General features: G+C 43.2%; 1 protein-coding gene across 1 annotated transcript in view; it reads left to right on the top strand.

Moving 5' to 3' along the window:
- Window positions 1–21,831, top strand: part of LOC308579838 (E3 ubiquitin-protein ligase RNF213-like) — an 84,366-nt gene that overhangs the window by 50,346 nt on the left and 12,189 nt on the right. The window contains exons 34-49 of the mRNA XM_081180799.1: window positions 204–385; window positions 3,187–3,301; window positions 3,627–3,727; window positions 4,997–5,179; window positions 5,676–5,833; window positions 5,921–6,029; window positions 6,312–6,426; window positions 8,216–8,432; window positions 8,903–9,093; window positions 9,626–9,748; window positions 10,456–10,566; window positions 10,770–11,012; window positions 11,237–11,318; window positions 13,297–13,331; window positions 13,625–13,719; window positions 14,597–14,756. Of these exons, the coding sequence (XP_081036925.1) occupies window positions 204–385; window positions 3,187–3,301; window positions 3,627–3,727; window positions 4,997–5,179; window positions 5,676–5,833; window positions 5,921–6,029; window positions 6,312–6,426; window positions 8,216–8,432; window positions 8,903–9,093; window positions 9,626–9,748; window positions 10,456–10,566; window positions 10,770–11,012; window positions 11,237–11,318; window positions 13,297–13,331; window positions 13,625–13,719; window positions 14,597–14,756 (2,220 nt within the window). The remainder of the gene's footprint in view (window positions 1–203; window positions 386–3,186; window positions 3,302–3,626; window positions 3,728–4,996; window positions 5,180–5,675; window positions 5,834–5,920; window positions 6,030–6,311; window positions 6,427–8,215; window positions 8,433–8,902; window positions 9,094–9,625; window positions 9,749–10,455; window positions 10,567–10,769; window positions 11,013–11,236; window positions 11,319–13,296; window positions 13,332–13,624; window positions 13,720–14,596; window positions 14,757–21,831) is intronic.

A 21,831-nucleotide genomic window follows, 5' to 3' on the forward strand; every position in this document is an offset into this window, starting at 1 on the left:
TAGGAATGTGGATAGTCATAGTTCGGCTTCAGAGCAGGTTCTCACATTTTCCAGATTGGCAGTTGAATTATTTATTCTGCTTAATGAAAGGAGAAGAGTCATAACTTGATTTCTCACACCCATTTTTTAAAAAAAGAAATAAATGTTACTATTATGTATTGTCCATGTCTGTATTAAAGCCCTGTTCATGCCTGATTGCTTAGGTTCTGGATGTACTTGCTGCAATTGCTTGCACTGAGATGTTGGAAGAAAAACTGTTGAACTGCAGATCTCAAACGTGGCTGCAGCAGGTGAAGAAGCTTCAAATGCCAGTTGAACTTGTGTGTACAGCAAACTACATTCAAAGCAATGGGAGCCGATGTGACCATCTGCTCCAGGAACTCAGGTAGGTCACATGGACCAAACTGGAGGTAGAGGAAACACTGGAGAGTTGGACCCAGGTGCCATCATCAAAGACAGGCTGGCATCTGTGTTGAGGCAAACAGACTCAGCCATCCCATCCCCTGTAGTTGTGTATACAATGGTACTTCTGGATACAAATGGGATCCGTTCTGGATCCCTGTTTGCATCCTGAAGTGAACGTAACCCGCACCTGCGTGGGTTGCAATTCGGCGCATGCACGTGACGTCATTTTGACCGTCTGTGCATACGCAAGCGGTGAAACCTGGAAGTAATGCGTTCTGTTACTTCTGGGTCGCCGCGGAGTGCAACTCGAAAGCGTTCAACCTGAAGCATATTTAACCCGAGGTATGACTGTACTTGCAAACACAATCTTCTTGCTTGGAATGAGCAACATGTGAATGTTCTTGTTTTTACTATTTATTTCATGTTTTTATCCTGTATTTTTATGCTGTGAACCACCCTGAGATCTTCAGATGAAGGGCGGCATAAAAAGTTAATAAATAAATAATAATAAATAAACTCCCCGCAAAACAAGGAGTTTATTTGGATTTTACTAGAGGACCTTAAATTAAGTCAACATGGATTTCTGAGCCAGGAAGATGTTTGGGAATGTTAGAGGACAGAACATGCAGAGAAATATTTTATTCAACATTCTGTGTCATCTTTCTACTCTGGTTTTCTTAGCTAAATATGAGATGCTAGATATGTTACAGGCGACTGGAAAGAGATTTTTGTTTTCTCTTAAGCCAAGTACAGTGGTACCTTGGTTCTCAAACTTAATCTGTTCCGGAAGTCTGTTCCAAAACCAAAGCGTTCCAAAACCAAGGCGCACTTTCCAATGGAAAGTAATGCAAAATGGATTAATCCATTCCAGACTTTTAAAAACAACCTCTAAAACAGCAATTTAACGTGAATTTTACTATTTAACAAGACCATTTCTGGGTTAGGGTTAGGGTAAGGATTAGAATTAGGGTCAGGGTCAGTGTTGTTTTATGTTTTCTTGTGATTTTGATTCATTTCTGGTTGGTTTGCTGGGGAGCGCCTGGCTGCCTTCAGGTGGTGCAGGGGCTCTCAGATGCAGCTTCCGTGCTGCCTCCACCTTCCCCAACCCCAGCAACTATTCAGCCTGGCTGCCTTCAAGTGGTGCATTGCCCACCAACCTGTTGCTACTTGCACAAGAGCAGGAGCTGGATCGGGGCTGCTCAGCTGGGGAGGTGCAGGCTCCATCACATTTTCCATTGAGGGGTTCATGGCTTTATTCCCCTCAAGGGAGAAGTTTAAAGGAGCCCCCACCTCAGTATCAGAGCCCCTGCACCACCTGAAGGCAGCGGGGCTGAATAGTTGCTGGGGTCAGAGAAAGTGGAGGCAGCCTGGAAGCTGCATCTGAGAGCCCCTGCACCACCTGAAGGCAGCCAGGTGCTCCCCAGCTGAGCTGCCTGATCCCACTCTTACTTGTGTGCAAGCAAGAGCGGGGTGGGGATCTCTCAGCTGGGAAGAGAGGCTTCGCGCTGCTTATCAGAGCAGCCCTGCTCCCGTTCCTACTTGCTGCAAGCAAGAGCAGGCTGGGTGGTGGTGGCGGCGGCGGCGACATCCCTTACCTGCTCACTTGCCACCCGGCCCAGCCTTCCCTCACTCAGCACCGGGACTGCTGGAGGAGTGGGTGGTTGTTGTGGTGGCAGCTGCCTACTCACTTGCAGTGCCACTTGAGTGTGGCACTCAAAATGGAAGTTATACTCAGAACGGGTCATGTTTGGCTTCAAAAAAAAGTTTGAAAACTGGAAAATTCATTTCCGGGTTTGAAGTATTCAGGTTCCAAGTAGTTCAAGAACTAAGCTGTTCGAAAACCAAGGTACCACTGTATAGACCATTAATTCCCAGTATTAAACCAACAATTTGGGAGATTACTGGCCAAGCAGTATAGCGTGGGTTGTCAGCACCCGGGGCAAGGCAAGTAATTTGCGCCCCCTAACCCGGGGCAAGGCAAGTAATTTGCGCCCCCTAACCCCTAACCTGCCGCCACTGCCAGCTTCTTCTTGCTGCTGCCTGGTCTGGTCTGGTGTGGTTCTCTCCTGCGCTCAGCGCTGCGCTGGGCGGCCGCTGCACTGTCCCTCCCCCAGATAGTCCCTCGCTCTCTCTCCGCACTGCACGCCTGGCACCCACCCCCTCCACAGTGGGCGGCAACCCAGCGGCTCGGATCGGATTCGCACAGCCAGCACTGCAGTGAGAGAGAGTGAGTGAGCCAGGTAGGGGCAGAGAGCTGCGAGTGCGAGCGCCCCCCCCAGATGTTGTGGCCGGTGCGGCCGGCCCCCCCTGCACCCCCCACGCTACGCCACTGTACTGGCCAAAGCCTTTTGCTTTCTTTCCTTATAAACTCTTGATACAAGATCTTATTTAAGGAGTTCTAATGGGTAGAACTATGTGAGATTGCCAGTAACCTTGATTAATATTCAAGTTTATGTTTTGATTTCCTGTGCCTCATTTGGTTTTTATGCCTCCTTTGCTAGAAAGCCTATCCTGATACACTAAATGATTATTACATTGGCCTGCCTCTCTCCTCAATAAATCTCACTTACAATCTGTAGATTCCACCTGTTACAGTAGCAGAATTTATTTGCTGTTGAATTGTAGGTGAACTGTAATTCCACCTCATCCACCTGCAATTTCTATCCAGGCTCCATCTTCCTCAAAAATGGTCACACGTTTTCTCAAGTTGCTGTTTTTGCACAAACATTCTTTTGAAGAGCTGGGCAGGTTGTCTAACTCTGGATTTCCTCCACAACACAGGAACCAATGGAATAGGATTTTCTCACTGTCCCTCTTTGTGGAACATGTGCTCCTTGGAGTAGAAATTCCAGAGGTGAAGAACCTGGTAAAAAAGTTCACCTCACGCCTTGGAGAAGTAAGAATTCTATTCTCACTTGGTGCAAAGCATCTATTTATTGTACTAAGGAAGTAAGCAACATCCTTTTTATTTTATTTTTTTAACACAGAGCATCAACATCATCGAAAATTCAAGAAGGCAAATAACATAAAACATGAGAATTGTTGTATCGAAACCAGTATTAAAAGCATTCGACACAAAGACCATAACAGAGCAGTGTTATTGTAGTTACTGTGGTGATAAGTGTTTAGAACCGAGTGGAACAGGATAGTTTTATCTGTATGTTCCTATACTTTTAAACTTCACTTTTGGAATGTGATACTATTGCTTTTCTTCTTTTTAGTGTTTTCAAGGGGATTCAGACATTAAAACCCATAACACATTCTGTAAAGTCATGAATATCCTATGTCTGTGCAAGGAGGATGCCAGTTCAGTGTTTTGCAGGTAATGCCTTTGGGATGAGCCCATTCCATTTTATGAGAGTGCCTTTTTGGTTCCCCTTGGATCCTGGAATTGGTGGCAGGCTATGTAATCCTGCACTCATTATGATTAGGAAGGGGAGAGAAATGCCACTACCAAGCCCAAATGACCTCAGTAGTGCAAATTCTCAGGCATCCCTGTAAGCAGTGGTTCAAGTCCCTTCATGCTCACGTCATTCTTGGAACATAGTGCACAAAGGGAAGAAATGAGAGTCCTCTTAACACAGTACTCACATAGCTCCCTGTGCAGGGCTTACAGACCTGCTGTGAGGTAGTGGCTCACCAAACAGGGCAGAGTACACGGGAGAAGGGGTAATATGGCCCCATGCACCTTTTGCATGCTTAGTAAAAAAACCAGTCATGACAGAGGTAAAAGAGCAAGGACTAGTTTCTTAATCGCTCAGCCACAGCAACAGACAGGTGTTGGGTATGTTGTGAGGCATTTGCCTTTTGCTCCCACCCCCAGCTTCGGTGCCCACACATGGATGCCATGGATGGATGCCAAGAGGGCAGGGACTGCAGGAGGAGCCACTGGCGGAGGAACAGGGGTGTGGGGGGAGCGCACTGCCCCCAGCGGCACGATCCCAGTGGTGTGCCATTGCGGCTGCTCCTCCCCCCTGCACTGGGCGCCACTCCCCCACAGGCGGTGCATCACGCCCCCGGGACACACGCCACCCCTCTGGAACGCATGCCAGCCATGCCCCCGCCTTCTCTCCACCCCACCCCCTGCCAGAGCTTGAAGCTCTGCTGGTGGGAGGAGCTTTAGACAGATGGAACACCATACATTTTATATTTAAGAGTACAATCCCATGATTGTTTGTATGTTTTGGAACATGCTGTATAGACTGCATGGACCAACCCACCCTTTTGGCTCTTTCTTCCCCTTGGCTACTAACATCTGCCTAGTAGCATTCCTGCAGACCTCCCATTCCTCACTTCCTTCCTTCCCACCCTGCTGTAACAGCCTCAGACATGTCAGCAGCAGCACCCATCCCTCTTGTGTGCCTTGAGACCTGCCAACTCATAGTCAAAGGAGCACTTGGTGTGCAGGCATCTTGGGTAGGACGCCAGTAACTGCAAAATATATAGGCACTTATGATGACTCAAGAACAGCAATGGAACAGTCAAAGAATTTCATGTAGCTCCTAAGCCTGTTTCCTTGTTGCTGACCTGGGCAGTGAGCTATAATTAAATATACATTAAACCCACATACATGTTTGTGTTATATTCACAGTTATGGTTTGAGGCCATGTCCAATTTGTTTGGAAGATCCTAGGGAGCCAGTCCACCTTCCTTGTGATCATGTGTATTGTCATCATTGCATAAAACAACGGCTGGTACCAGGAGAGATGCGCTGTCCATTTTGCAATGTTGAATTACCAGATGACTTTTCTCCCAAAGTATCTGAGGAGATCCGGTAATGCCTTATTTATTTATTTATTTATTTATTTATTTATTTATTGGATTGATTGCATTTATATCCCACAGCAGTTGGTAGTTCTGGTGATAATTTCAGCTTCTGGCCCTTAATTTCTGAGGATTTAATCATTTCCTCTATTATCAATGTTTGTTGGAGAGGGGACAATCTTTGGGAAGCTAAAATGGCATAATTCACACACAACAAGGTGAAATTTACAGGTTCAGGGGTACCCCAAGTTTTGCAAAAGTACATAAAACCTTTAGAAAAATGCCTTAAGGAGCAACCCTTCAAAACATAGCAATGTGTAATGAAATGGTGTATCCTGCAAGAAGGCATGGCTAGTTGGATTGACCCCTAAATTGGACCTTATTTGTAGGTCCTGCTTATAACACTGTTGGCCATGCATTTTTTAGCATTGCTCACAAACTATGTGATGCAAGTTCTGCAGTCAATTAGATAAGTAATTCTCCCCAATTCTCTTCCACCACCACAGTGTTGCCATTGAAAAAATGACCCGGTTCCGCAAGTGTTGCAATCGTTTTTTCATAGAGCTGGTTTCTACTATGTGCTTCAAAGACAATGAGCCCCCAGAAGAAGCTGTGATCCAAGAGCTGTTGAACCTCCTCTTTGTTCACAAGCCGCTTTTGAAAGGTATGTTCATGTGCTCCCAGCAATTTGCCCTTCCCTGAAGGTATTGACTTCTTCATGTCTCTGTACCATATTTCATTATTTCTTTAGATTCAAATAATAAGAGTGTGTACACAAAAACTCTATCCCCCTTTAACGACGTGGTGGATAAAACTCCTGTAATCCGTTCTGTGGTGCTAAAGTTGCTTCTAAAATACAGGTAAGGACCTTTTATCTGGGACATGCAATTTGGGGGCAATATACCCTGCTTCTCCTTCAGTGTTCACCCCACTGATACCTGCTCTGATTTCATTGATGTCTTAGTGGTCCTCATATGAGTTCAGCTATTGCTTTTCTGAAACTCTGAAGGCTCTCTCCCTTAGCCCTGTTGTGCAACATCATCTGAATGCATACTTCTGACAGTGGAGGTCTCCTTTCATTTTTAGAATAGAGAAGCATGTGCCTTGTTCATTAATAAGGGGAGGTTTCTCTTTTTCTATAGTTTCAATGATGTGAAAGTCCATGTTCAAAAATATTTATCAGAAGCAGAATCAATATGCAACCTAGACAAAGAAGACAAGACAGTACTGTACATGCTGTTTGCCAGCTGCCTTGAGGTAAGTATATTTGCCCCATAACTTTTCAAGGTACCTCCAGATGTTTTGAACTTCCAGACCTGTGCCGTGCTCCCTGTATACTTTCAGTTTCTTTTTGCTTTGCCAAAGTCTCAGGTTGTGTGGCTCTTCAGAAACAGAGATGCAGTATCTGTAAGGCCAGCTCTGCCTGTATACATTTACAGTAAAGCAACTGATTAGACTAGATTTTTTTGGCTATCTGGTCTAATAAATTGCAGTGGTCCATTGTCTTCTGTGGAAAAATGAGAAGCAGCTACAGTAAGAAAAATGAATGAACAGGCTGCTGTGCCTCATTGTGACTAAGTGAGTTCTGCTTGAGGAGTATTTGGGAAAATGTGACATGCTTCTTAGTACTTAAGGCTCATGTGGCCCTTTCCCCCACTTGTGAAACTTGAATAAAGAACAATTAGGAAAACCTTCCCTTCCTAATTAACCAAACTGGTTAAAGAAGGGTAAAAGCAAAGCCTCTGAAAGTGAAGCCATTCCTTAGAGCCTTCAATATAGGCATGACAAAGTCAAATAAAGCCTTTCCTCCTCCCAGGAAGGGAAGGGGTTGTGATCGGGAGACGATTCCTGCGTCATGCAGGGGGCGCTCCGCCCCCTGCTTCAACTCCAGGGCTGGCATGCCACGCCCCTCCCCGGTTGGGCACCCAATAGGGAAGCTCGGCGGGAGCGTGGCTTGCTGCTCAAACGCAGCTGCGCCAGCCATCCCCACCATTGTACACACATTTTCTTTGAGTCACCCACCCTCCACTCTCTTTAGATTAGCTGTTCCTGAGACTTTGCTATGGACCTCTGGTTGGTCGCCCTGTTTAACCAGGGGGCCTGGTAGGAGTTTTTTCCAATTGACTAAATTGGCCCGGCCTCTTGGTTTTTTTCGCCTACCTCGTAGCAACCGCCACAACTTTCATGGTATTTGGCGGTTAGGCATTGGAATGTGTTGTTGGTGTTTCGGGGGGCAAGGTGTGGCCATCGCCTTCCCCAACAATTTTGGGTATTCCGCTAAAGGAATCCGGCGGTCGTGGATCCTGTCCGATGCCCGTGTGGTGGGGGGCCATGGCACGACCCTCGGTGACATCAGGAAGAGACCCTATAGTTGGATTAGCATCAACAGGCTTCCCCTACTGGTGGTTAACCCCTCCTCAGGCTCACCCCTCTACGAGTGGGTGGAGTCTAATGTTCCGTGGTCCAATGCCTAAGCCAATACCTTCTCACATGCTGTAATCAATAAAGTTGTGGCCTTTACCTTACCCATTAACCTTACATTCTGTGTCCACGTGTCTTTATTCCCCAAGCGGGGATCGGGTCCTCGAATCACAATTATGTCCACCCAGCCAAGGTTTCAAATGCCTCTGCAAATTCTGCCTTCTGAAGTGGATGACTAGGGTCTCTTAAGATTCTCCCTACAATACTAAGGGCTTATCCACACCTCCATTTGTCACTTTCCCCTGGGAAAACCCACAGTTTAGCGTTGAATCAGAACCAACAGCAACTGAGTTTTCTGCAGATTGCTGTTTGTTCAGATTTAGCGCTAAAGAGCTGGTTTTCCATGGCAAGGCAAAGGCAGAACCTCTTGGATTTGTGCCTACAAAGCATGGGACAAACAGAAAACTGTTTGGACCTGTACTTTCTAGGCATGGGACAAGGGGAAATGTGGAAAAGCCCTGAGCACTTTATTTTCTAGCAATGCTTCGTTCAATAGATTTAACAAAGATTGGTATGGTGAGCAATGGTGAGCAATAACTGGAAAACATTATGTTTCATTTTTCAGGATTCTATGTATGAGAAATTGGGAGCCTCCTCAGAGAAAAGCAAGGCAAACTGCCTGAGAGAAGATGGACGCTTCCTAACAAACTACATAAAGCAAAGCAGGAGCAGCCATGAAACCTCTCAAAAAGTCACCATTGAGTACTTGCAGGGAGTGGCCCACACCCGTCTGTGTATGGATAGGGCTGCACAGCTGCTCTTTGAACTTTATGGAACTTCAGGCAAGAGGGATTCTGTAAAACCGGAATAAAATATGTACCAAATAACTGGTGTATGAAAGAGTTCCTGCCGCTAGATGAATTACAGGATGGGTTTATCCTTTGTGTCCATATTTAATGGGGGGGGGGGGAATACTGGTTCTGTGCTTCTGTAGTTGTCTTTTTCCTACCAGTAGATTTGTGCTCTCTTTTGAATGCAAAGCTTTGTATGATATTTGTTATTCTCAGTGCTTCTGAAAGTGTTGGGTCAAGGTAAAGGACCCCTGGACGGTTGAGTCCAGTTAAAGACGACTATGGGGTGCGGCATTCTCCCCTTTCAGGCCAAGGGAGCCACCGTTTGTCTGCAGACAGCTTTCCGGGTCATGTAGCCAGCATGACTAAACCGCTTCTGGCGCAACGGAGCACCGTGATGGAAGCCAAAGCGCACAGAAACATAATTTGGAAGCATTTTCCTTTTTCCTTTCTCTCTCCAGCTAGTAGTCAAGAAACAGAGAAGCAACACTACCTGCAAAAAGTGAAGCAGTTCTGCAGTCAGATTCAAAATGACTGGTACCGAGTTTACCTTATCCGCACACTTACTAAACAACATGGGATGGAGTTTACACAGAGACTTTCTAATGAATCCGAGTTTAACTGGATATTTCCAGTAGAAATAATTCAGCAGGTAGTACAGCTCTATCTTGAGCACTCACCATCTTATTAATTCTTAGGCAGTAGTTTGGATAAAGTAGAAATGGTCAAGTGGTGTGTATGTTAAGGGGGATTTATTTTTTTAAACGAATGTGTTTTGCTTAGGCTGAGAATGTGATGACTTGCCCAGAGAGGGTAGTGATTAAATGGAATCAAGGTATGACAAGGGCATCTTTCAGAGATGCTTTTAAGTATAGTGAATCCTGCTTTGTACCAAAGAGTTCATACTGAATGACCCATGGATCCTATCATAGTGATATGATATTCATACAATTTGCTTTGATGTTTGCGTATTTCTTATCTATGGTTTGTTAGGGTTTTTACACATTGCTATAATAGAACAGCAGAGTCCCTTTCCCTCCTCTCAGCTTTCTTCCACCCCCCAACCTCATGCCCTCTTTTATTTTTTTTAAGCAACAGTGTTTTCATGTCTGATATTCAGTTGTATCACATGCTATACAGTGTTTAGGCTTTAAACAACTGACTTTTTGTGCTCTGTGCCTCAGAAATCTCACTCCAGTCAGATTGATCAGTTCCTGGTACATGGCAAGAACTATAAAGTGGTGCGTGATGCTTTGGGAAAAGCAGTGATAAAATGCCAGGCAGATGGCATTGCAGCAGCCTTGAAGGTACAGCTATTTAATTCTGGCCAAAACAGCTCTTCCATATTGACCTAAAGAGGACTGTCTCTGATTTTGTAGCATTTAGGATTTCATGTGCTTCTGGTGATTTTCCATTCCTTCCTTCCTTCTAGATCTGGGCTGTATTAAAGTGGTTTTCGTACTTATCTTTAAATTGTCCCAAGCTGTATTCTGATACTCTCTCCCAGGGCTTATCAGATTGCAAACCTTTATTGCATTGACTGGAATGTTAAGGCTAGCAAATAGGATCTGAGCTTCAGTGTACTGCATGTCATATTAGAAACATTGACTCTACTATAAAATCATTATTAGTGGCTGATTTTCTTCACAGTGCCATTTCATAGTGTGCTTTTATATATTGTGTTCCATATTGGGGTGGGGCTACCTGTAGGGAGAAATTTGGCAAACTGAAATATGTTTGCTATAGCTGATAGGACCTTATTGACTACCAAATTGGAAGTTTCAGGAAACCTTTTACAAAAGGTTTGCCTTTTGTTTCCTTTTTGGCCACACATATATATTCTATAGATATATTTGGACCAATGCACTTTTAAAAATATTTGTGATCTGGTACTTTTTTGTTTTCTGCAATTCCCAGCAGTAATATCCATGACTGCTGCTAGCTAAAGATGTAAGTTTTACTCTTGGTAATCTCTCTTTCTTGCCCTCTTCTCCTCTCCACATTCTGATTTCAGGAAAGTAATGGCTCCAAGTCTTCCCAGGCTGTTCATTTTCTCTTGGCTGTCTTCAGAGAGTTCACATCTCTGTATGGATGCAAGGAGCCAAGTCTTCATCCAAAGCAGAAGGTAAATGTCTTTGCCTTGGTGCCAGTTTGCATATTGCCTAAGGAAGTGCTGCTTCCTTAGGAGAGAGGAAGATTTAGGATATCAATTATAGAACTGAGCAAAGGCTGTAGTTTCCCCCAACTTTCATTTGAAAATCCATTGAAGTGAGTCTAGTTGACAAATCTCACCTTACTTTTTGTAAAATAATTTCCTTCTTATTTCAGCAACGTGATGTTATCAAGGAGTTCATCCAGAGCTCCAACGTTCTTCCTTCTCCAGAGCTGGAGAGATTTGCAGAATCTCTGATGGATAACCATCTCCCCTCACTGGCACTGAGCCCCCAAGATTCCAGCCACAGGAGGGTAGTGATTGAAATGGCAATTCACACTGCTGCTGTCTTGCTGTCTGGCCAGAATCGAATCCTTGAACCTCTAAGGAATCTGGCATTCTCACCTCATACCATGCAGGTAAAGAAGTGAATCTTCTGTTTTCCTTTGCAATTCCCATCAGTTCCTGCGCTCATTACGGTTTTACTTGTCTGCCATCACATAGAAACAGCCCTCTCCTGCATGTAAGCATAACACACTTTAGCACTTGGCAAAAGATTTCAATTGAAGATCTTAATGCATGAGTAGGAGGACACTGCATATTATTCTAGTTCCACTTTGATATTCTCCTTCTCCCCTTCCAGGGTTCTTTTCTGCCAACAATGCCAGAAGACTTACTGGCTCAGGCTGTGAGTTGGGAAGGAGCAGCAGGACTTCGATGGTATCGTAAGTACCATGCTCAAGCTTGGGGGCAGTCTAGAGAGCTATTTTTTCTCAGTGGTGTCTTGTCCCCCAAAAACAGTGGAAATAATCCAGGGAATGATGGGGATTGCTTCCATATATTACTCTCCTGTCAAATTACTGTGTCGTATCTATCCATTTAGGCACAAAGACATATGGTTAAGTGTCAGTGGGTGGTACCCAATTCACTCATTCTTTTAGTGCAAGGATTTCCACTTCCGCAGCAGATTCTCCCCCCCCCCCATCTTTCCTCCCCATGCACCCCGTGACCTCTTCAGAACAGCTTCAGGAGGCTGAGGGAACCCCAGAACAGCCCACAGTCATTGTGCTGACAGAATGAGCTTGTTGAATACCACCCAGTATGGACTTTTAAAAAAGAATCTTGATAGTAGTGTTAACTTCTCAGAAATGTGAAGTAGTAATAAAAAAAACACCTTTAAATGTACTTTGTGCAAGTGAAATAAGCAGACCTGAAACATTCCAAGATATTTTGATGTGTACCATGGGAACAAGTAGCAGATAGATAGAAATATCCTATTTGTTTCTGAAAGCATCCAGAGGTGTTTTGAGATCAGATTCTGTTGTCAGGATTAGCAGAAATTTGTTCATATTTGCCCCATCGTGCATCACTTTGCACTAGTTTACATTTTATTGCATTTGCCATTTTACTGCCCAGTAACTTAGCTTGAAGAGAATAAAAAAATTCCTTCCAGTAGCACCTTAGAGACCAACTAAGTTTGTTATTGGTATGAGCTTTCATGTGCATGCACACTTCTTTCTTTTGGAACTCTCTGCAATCTCTTTTTAACAACCCTGAACAATTTAGTAGCAAAAGTAGCAACCTCACTGCTCAGCCGTAACTAGTTAACTTATGAACAAGCACAGGTTCCAGTACCAATATTTGAAGGACTCTCCTACTTCTCTTCATTCAGATAACTGTCCATTTATTCCTACTCTACTTCCGGCTATGTAGCCAATTCCTGATCCACAAGAGGAGCTTTCCTCTAATTCCTTGAATGCTAAGCTTACTCAGGAGTCTTTTGTGAGGTACCTTGTCAAAAGCTTTTTGAAAGTCCAGGTCCCCCGTGTCAACCATATAATCTCTATATGCTTGTTCACACTCTCAAATAGCATTAATAGGTTTATGACACAGGACTTGCTCTTGCAGAAGCCATGCTGACTCTTGATTCCATGCTGGCTTGTTCTTCTATATCAGGGACATCCAACTCCCAAGAGACTGTGATCTAAAACTGGCAGTGATCTCAAAGTTGTTGAGCTTTTTTTTAAGGAGGGCGGTGACAAAAATAGCTAAGCAATAAGTCATCCCGCCAGCGGAAACTCCTGTCTTCTGCTCTTAAAATCATCTGCAGATAGAGGAAAGAGGGACGGGGTGGGGCCGAATGATCCTTTTCACCCACGGACGAAAATGAATCCGCGATCAACTTCTAACAACCAAGGGTCAACCTGTCGATCGCTGTCGACCTGTTGGACATCCCTGTTCTATATGTTTGGTTATTTTATATTTAACTCCATCAGGTATAGGGCAGGGGTTGAGTTCTCGATAGGTTAGAATTTCCTGTGTTCCATTGATAGTACCATTGTACTGAGGCCCTGCTTCATGTGCCGTCTCCATAAGAGGTCCAGAGGGTGGCAACACAAGCATGGGCCTTTTTTTGCCGTGGCTCCCCGATTGTAGAATTCTCTCCCCAGGGAGGTTTGCCTGGCACCATCATTATACAGCTTTAGGCGCCTGCCAAAAACTTTCCACTTTAAACAGGCCTTTGGTTGATTGACATCCGATGCCCTTTAAAAATGGGGGGGGGGTTTATTGGGTTGTTTTTATTTTGATATGTATTTTGTGATTTTATATTGTGAGTTTATATTGTGAACTTCCCTGTGACCTGCAGGTAAAGGACAAATGAATGAATAAGTAAATAAATCCTTTCTTTTTTCCCCAAATCAGTATGTCCAAATGGCCATCCCTGCACTGTTGGAGGGGTAAGAGCTTTCACAGATTGTGTGTGTATTCTGGTTTATTTCTTTAAAAGCAGTCTGTGCTACAGTTTGTGTAGCACTTCATTCTCCTTCAACATTCTGTCATGTTTTCAAGGGCTGCTTTGTAAAGCAAACTAAATCAGAACTTTGCTGTGTGTGTGGCTTTTGCTTGCTTGTTTAGTTTAGTTTTGCAATTGCTTAACATTTTGGAAAATAGCTGAACCTTAGCCTAAGCTTTACCAAGCAGAATTACTTCAGTTTTCTGCTTCTAATACTCCCTCCCTCTCTCCTTTCAGTGTGGCCGTCCCATGCAGCTTGGTTTCTGTAATGAGTGTGGTGCTGTAATAGGAGGTGAGAACCACATACCAGCGAAAGACTTTAAAGAAGCACGGTAAGTTTTTATGTTAGCTTTTTGGAATGTGGAATGGCATATACTTTTTTAGAGTGTTCCCTAAAGATTGGGAGGTGGGATATTTGCAGCTATTTAGGGTGAATCTATTCTAGAACAGGTCTCTGCCCCATCAAGGTATAACAACTTTAGAGGTAGAAAAAACTAAATTACCTTCCTAGAATACTGCAGTGATTTCCAGTTCACCTATTTCAATGGCCATGTTCAGAAGAACAACCAAGGCTTCAAAACCTTCTATTTAGGAAGTTGTGGCTGTCCCCTCCCCTATCATTTCCCCTCTTCCTATCATGTTCCACTTTTGACCCAAAGACCCGGGCTTGTATTGAGCTAGCACTCCCTATTTTATGTCCAAAGTGGAGAACTTTGGCTTCCGCTGCTCACAATTATCTGAGAGTAATTCTCAGTTGGACTTACTTCTGAGTAGGTATGTATAGAACAGGTATTAACAAACAAAAAAGAAGCCAGGATCGTACTATGGCTTTCCTAATTTCTTAACTTTGAGCCACCACCCCTCGTTTTTATTTATTTATTTGTTAGAAGTATTTCTACATCTCTTTATATAAGGCATGTCAAGGCAATTTACAGGATAAACAGTTCACTAAAAATACAAGAACGGCATTAAAAACAAATAATTAAAGCAGTGTATACAAGTCAAGGGGGTATTTTAAGTGAAAACATATATAACAGCAAATAATGGTATTTTAATATTTTATATACTACATATGTAATATGTTTGTATCTCTTGTTTTAGTGTGATGATAATTACTGTCTGGATGTCTGGGAATCATAGAATTTTTAAGCGCGGAAAAGTACTGTTTTGTAGCAAGTGTGCACACACTGTATATATTATTCTGTACAGGAATATTCAAGACAGATCACAAACCGGCCATGTGCTTGGAAAACCTGAAAAAAGAGAGGCTGCGGTTGCATCTGAGAGGGAGATGTCTCCAGCTGTCCTGATTCTGATTCGCTTGCTCACTCATTTGTCGCTGCTTTTGGGAGCCACAAAAGATCACCAGGTATTTTCAAATAAAACTAGTAACCACACAATTCCTTCTGAAAAGCATTGCTGCGTGGAAACTAAGAAAGCATATCTGAAATGGAGCTCAATTTTTATAAAAAGGTTTACTCTCAGTATCATGTGAAGGAGATGATCGGATGCCAGCAGGACTGGCCTGGGATGTGTTTCCACTTGAGGCAAAGTGCCTCACTGGGTTTTTTTTAAAGTATTTTTTTTTAAAAAAGGGGTTGTTAACGATTCATGCAGAAATGCATTTGTTACATTTCATTTTTTTAAAAAAAAATTTTTATTTGGTTTTCTGCTTTTATAAAGACAAAACACACACAAAGAGAAGACACAAAACAAAAACATGTATAAAATCAGCAAATCCCCATTTCATAACCTTGTTTCCTGACTTCCCCCCACCCCCCCTCGTGCATCCCAGTTCCCAAGATTATATCAGCAAGTTGGTGTTTCTCCTCTTAACCATCTTATTCATCTTATTACCTCTTTTATAATAAAAATTGATTTTCCTAAGTTGGACTTAAGTTCTCTTCCATCGATTTTCATTTTGTCTTAATTAAGAGTCATATTAACCAAACCTAAAATTCTTAAGAGTTTTTAAAAATCTCCTCTTCCCTCCCTCCCATCCCCGGTTTTTGTCCCTTCCCAATAGAAATCCAAATTCGAGATTCTCAGCCTGGGTTTCTCACGTCCGAGGCCTTCAAGTCAATTTCAGTCCCTCTCCGCCTGTCTTGTTGGTAGTCCTTTATGTCAGTCGTCGAGTCTGGAAAAAGTTCTTTCACCATCAAAGTGTATTCTCTTCCCACAAGGAGGTTTGAAAGTAACTGCTGAAAAATTTCCACAAAGCCTGTGTCTTCAAAATCAGAGTCCAAACGGAGGCCCCAGTCATATTTCTTTATTTTGAGTTCCTGTATTCCATATTGCCCCGGGACCTCCTCCTTCTTCTTCTGTGTCTTTCGCAGACTTGTGGTAGATAAGTTCCCAGCGTCTCCTTGCTTGTGTTCCACAGATGTCAACTTTTGGTTGTTGCTTCCCAAGGTTGCTTCTTCTTTTTCTTGTTGTTTAGTCTCTTCCACCTCTGTAGATATTGTTTCCCATTCAGCTGTGGATTCTTTCTCATTCAGGTCCTCAATACAGAGAGCAGAGTTGCCTGTTCCCAAGGTCATAGTCACAAGTTGTTTATTCATGGCCAAGCTCTGCTCTTGTAAGGTTCCCACCAATTGAAACATCCTTTCGATTTCCACTAGCAACTTTCTTTCCACAGCCATTGTATCCATTGTAATTTCACAGAATTCCCCCTAGGGGGAATCTGGTTACTTATTAGTCTTTTCTCCAACAGTCCTTTAACAAATTATTATTACTTTGTTTCCAACAATTTTGGCTCAATTATAACTCGTCTTAGTCCAGAGGGATCTTAGATAATGATTTTTCCACTTTAAACCGCCCGTTTGACAGCTTTGACAGCTGTCAAACTCCGCAGCTCTTACACAGGCACAAAGGCAGGACTTTCCCGAGCCCGGGAGGGGGGGTTGTTTAAAACAAAAAGTAGGTTTCCAAAACTCCACTCTCCAGCCCAAAATTTCCTTTAGCCAAATCTTGAAAGTTAATGTCCTTTTTAACTCACCCCACCAAGGGTAGGCTCTCCAGCTTAGCTCTTATGTCGTTGCTTAGATCGTCTGCAGGGGGGGGGGTGCGGACTTCCTTTTAGCACACCCCCCGGTCGTCTCCAATTCAGGATAAATTTTTTTAAAGTCCCAATCCGTCTTACTCACGGGTGATTCTTTCAGTCCAAATTTTCAAGGAAGGAAGTCAGCGCTCTCTGGTCATGGCTCGCGGCTTCGCTCCACCGAGGTAGCGATCGACTCTCAGTGCCACGCCACCCCCGTATCCTCTCCGCAGCCTTTAAAAAGGCTCTTCGTGGATCAGGGGGGGCGCTTAAGGCACCCGCCGAGTCTTCAGTCCGCAGGCATCCGCGCCTGCGGTTTTTAAGGGTCCCCGCGTCGCCGGCGCGGCAAAGACCCGTCCTCGGTAGAGCCGATTCCCTCCGCAGCTCGGAGGGAATCCGCCATTTCCAGATCGCGTCAACCCGGAAGTCTCGCATTTGTTACATTTCAGTAATACATGGAGGGAAAGTAAGACTGTTAACAAGCTTCATATATGGATAAATGCTTCCTAGAAGCTGAAAAGGTACGGTAGTACATCGGTGTACAAACTTAATCCATTCCAGAAGTCCATTCTTAAACCGAAACTGTTCTTAAACAGAGGCACACTTTCCCTAATAAGGCCTCCTGCCACTGGTACCTTTCCACCGTTCGGCTTCCGTTCGTAGGCAAACCAGGACACTACTTCTGGTTTTGCGGAGTTTGTAAATCAAATAGTTCGTAAACAGGGCTGTTCTTAAACCGAGGTACCACTGTACTCGGTTTCTCATACTATAGTGGACACTTGCGGTAGACAGTTCATTACAATAGACCTCTGGCTTCCTCAGGGATGAAATCATTTATCACAGTTGTCCAACAATTTGGCATCAGGTGGCATTGACATCACACAGATGCCTTCACTATACTTTTTCCAGCACCTCCTAAAAACATTTTTGGACTTCCGGAGGCGGCGCAAAACAGCAATGGCGGTCCTCTTCGGTCTCTGAAGAGGTTCTCCGCAGAAAAGGGTCGTCCGCTGCGGCACAGCGGTGACCCATCAAGAAAAACCACGGGCAGAGTGAGCCCGTGGCTGTGGGACTCGGCGGGCACCAGGAGCGACCCCAAAAGCGAAGAAGGAACCCCGTAAGGGGCTCCGGAAACGTGGAAGGGGGAGCGGTGCTGTGAGTTCATCGCTCTTTCTGCGGGAGCGAAGCCGCGCGGCTGCTGATGATGAGCGCCGACCTTTCTTCTTGAAACATCAGGCTCCAAACTACTTACTCGTGAGTAAGGATTAATCTTTTCGGGACTAAAAATTTTAAATTTGGCTGAAAGCGGGAGACGATAAACAGGAAGTCCGTCTTCCGGCAGTGCTTTAAAGATCAAAGGCAAAGAGCTTAACAAGCGGGAAGCAGTTTAAAAGGATTATAAATTTGGGACTATCGTGTGTCGACGGAATTGGCTTACAAAAGGGAAAAGAAAAGACTCTTATTTTTAAGCGTATTGGATTTTAAACGGGACTTTCCTCCCCTTTATGGATTACAAAGAATTAAGACACCAAACCTCGGACTGACAGGAGAAAAAGAGAGCTGTCATTGCGGAAACTGTATTTAAAATAGAAACTGTTACAGTTGAGTGTTACTGGCAAGATACAATTAAGGAAACTGTTATTGGCACCTTTTTTGTGAGACTTTGTGGCAACCTGGGAAGTGCTCTGTAAGTTAAAAAAGTTTATGAAGGACTTTTGGTAAACCGTTTGGGGCTGCAGGGACTTTAATGGCGGATAAATTTCTTTCCTTTCTATAAACTACAGTAATACTCCCCCTAGTGGAGTTTTGGATTTACAAGTGCCTGGGAACAAACTTTATTTTGACTCTCTGCTGCTTTGTTATTTACACTTTGGAACTGTCTTTCCCATGGGACAACATACAATTTGACCTTGACTCATAGACAGGTGTGGAATGAGTGGCCAACCGAAAACAAGATCTGCTAAAATGAAAGCAAGACAAGCCCAACTTGTGCAAACAACTTTGACTACTCAGTCACGTAGATCATCTGTCCCAGCTGTCTTGGGAGTACAAGAAAAGGAAGCTGCACAGCCTGCATCAGAGGATATGGCTGAAGGAGGATCTGATACCTTCTTAAAACAAATGCTAGATCAATTTGCAATCTTGAACAAGAAGGTGGATGACCAATCGGCAAAAATTGACCAAGCCACATCCTCTATTACTAAATTGTCTGACCAAGTTGCACAACATACACAAGTTATTGGGAATCTTAAGGAAGCAACTGTGGAAAATCGGAGACTGGCTGAGGCAGCCAATGAAAAAGCAGAACAAGCAAACCAGAAAGTTGAGGCTATAAAAGGGGAGGTAAGGCCGCTACACAAGCACATCAGTGACCAGCAGGCCTACCTGGCTATGGTGGAATTGAGAAACCGGGAAAATAATCTGAGATTAAGAGCTATCCCAGAGCTTGAACAGGAAGATTTGATTGGTTATCTGACAGCAGAATTTTCTAAGTTCTGGGGTATAGAAGAGGACAAAGATTTTAAGATTACAACTGCGTTTAGATTGGGAAGAGTCGTGAGGAGGGACAGGCCCAGAGACTGTTTGATTATTCTGAGATCCAAGCAGGAGAGAGACAAAATATTAGGCCTCCATTTTAAGAAATCACTTGATATTCAAGGCAAAAGAGCAGAATTTTACAGAGATATTCCTAAACAACTTTTGGACCTCAGAGCTACATACACAGACCTAGCAAGACTACTGAGAGGTAACGCGATTCCTTATAGGTGGGAGTTCCCCCAAGGCTTATCTTTCAACTTTAAAGGAAAGAAAGTTAAAATTAAAACAACAGAAGATAACCAGAAGTTCCTGCACGACCACGGAGAAGACCTTCAGAAGGGAGCAGTAGCTTCTTGGCCACCGCCACCGCCTGGAATAGTACCGACACCTACACCCTCGGGTTCAGAAGAAAAGGAAGACACCCCACTATAGGAACAACAGATTGATTCAGGATGTCTCTGCAGCTGTACAGTTGGAATATAAATGGCGGGAATTCCCTGGAAAAAAGAAGAAGGATTTTCCATATTTTGAAAAAAGAACAATTGGATATTATCTGCTTGCAGGAAACGCATGTGACTAGACTCCACAGGAAAGTGCTAATTAACAAAAGACTAGGCCAAGAATTTATTTCATCAGATAGAGTTAAAAAAAGAGGCGTGGTGATCTACGCAAAGGAGAACTTGTCACCGAAATTTTTATTTAAAGATGAGCAAGGAAGAATTTTGGCAATTGAAATACAAACACAGGGAGAAAAATTTTTGATATTAGGAATTTATGCACCAAATGAGGGGAAATCGGAATGTTACAAGAAGCTGCATGAGATAATGCTGGACTATCTGGACTATACCAACATCATAATGATGGGCGATATGAATGGGGTGGTTTCTACTCACATGGATAAGTCACAAAATCAAAATTTAACCAAAGACGGCAGACTACCTAAAACCTTTTTTGAACTAACTGACAACATGGACTTGATTGACATCTGGAGGACAAGGAACCCCTTAGGTAAAGAAGGAACATTCTTTTCTGAGGCCCACCTGTCATGGACAAGAATCGACCAAATATGGACAACTAGAGGGCTGGCACCCAAGACTAGAAAAGTGGAAATCTGCCCAAAGACTTGCTCCGACCATAACGCCTTGAAAGTGGAATTGAGACTTACTCCAACCGGTTCTTTCAGATGGAAAATGAATGACACCCTACTAAGAGATCAGGAGATTGTGAAGAAGGCCCAAAAAACTTTAAAGGATTATTTTGAAATCAATTTGAACACCTCGGTGGAAAAGAGAACAATCTGGGACGCAAGTAAAGCAGTAATGAGAGGGTTTCTGATACAACAGAACACAATCAAGAAAAAACTTTGGAATGGAAAAAAGGACAGGATATTAGAGAAGATAAGAGACGGAGAGAAAAAACTGAGACTAAAACCAAAATCAAAAGAGGTTTTAAGAGAAATCAAATTCCACCAAGCACAATATGCGAAATTGATAAACCAAGAAGTGGAATGGAAAATTAAACAAATGAAACAAAGATCATTTGAATCGGCGAATAAATGTGGAAAACTGCTAGCATGGCAGTTGAAAAAGAGACAAAAACTGAACTTTGTTACTAATCTAGAGGTGGAAGGGAGAAATATTCAGAAACCAGAAGAAATTAGAAAGTGTTTCCAGAAATATTTCAAAAAACTTTACACACAAGGGCCTCAGGAAGTGTCTGAGATAGACCAATTTTTAAAAGTTAATGGTCTACCAAAACTATCTCAGGAGAAGAGGACAATCTTGAATTACAGAATAACACAACAGGAAATCGAGGGTGCCATTCAGAATATGCAACTAGGCAAATCTCCAGGCCCAGATGGACTTACCTCCAAGTACTATAAGACACTAAAAGACTACTTGATACAACCACTAATGGAGGTTTGTAACCAGATTATGGAGGGGAGGAGGGCATCGGAAACGTGGAAAGAAGCTTTCATCACATTGATACCTAAACTGGAAACTGAAAAGACTCAGCTTAAGAACTACCGTCCCATCTCACTCCTAAATGTGGATTACAAAATTTTTGCTGATATTTTGGCAAGTAGACTTAAAAAAAATACTTAATGAAGTAATTCACAAGGACCAGGCAGGCTTTCTCCCAGGGAGACATCTGTTTGATAATACTAGGAACATTATTGATATTTTGGAACTTTTACAAACTAATATCAATACGAAAGCTGTGTTAATTTTTATCAACGCGGAGAAGGCCTTTGACAACATTTCTTGGATGTTTATGAAGAGAAACTTGGAAGGGATGGGAGTGGGACGGGGGTTTGAAAATGGAATAGAAGCAATTTATTCTGAGCAAAAAGCTAAACTGATAGTGAACAATGTGGTGATAGATGAGTTCAAAATTGAAAAAGGGACACGACAGCGGTGCCCCCTATCCCCTCTTTTATTTATTTCAGTCCTGGAGGTGCTATTGAACATGATTAGGGAGGACCGGTCTATACAAGGAATACAGGTTGGAGTGAAACAATATAAACTGAAAGCTTTTGCAGATGATTTGGTTTTAACATTACAGGAGCCAGAATCTAGTACAAAAAGAGTATTAGAACTGATTCATGAGTTTGGTTGGGTGGTGGGATTTAAGTTGAATAAGCAAAAAACCAAGGTTTTGGGGGAAAAACTTGACATCTTCAGAAATAGATGGGTTTCAGAAGGAGACAGAACTAAGTGTGGTAAAAAAAGTGAAATACCTAGGGGTTCATTTGTCTGCTAAAATTTTGAATTTATTTAAAGACAATTATGAAAAATGTTGGTCGGAAATCAAAAAAGATTTGGAAACTTGGTCAAGATTGAAAATTTCCTTGTTGGGTCGAATT

This window comes from Podarcis bocagei, assembly GCF_964188305.1.
Source record: "Podarcis bocagei genome assembly, chromosome: 2".
NCBI lineage: Eukaryota > Metazoa > Chordata > Lepidosauria > Squamata > Lacertidae > Podarcis > Podarcis bocagei.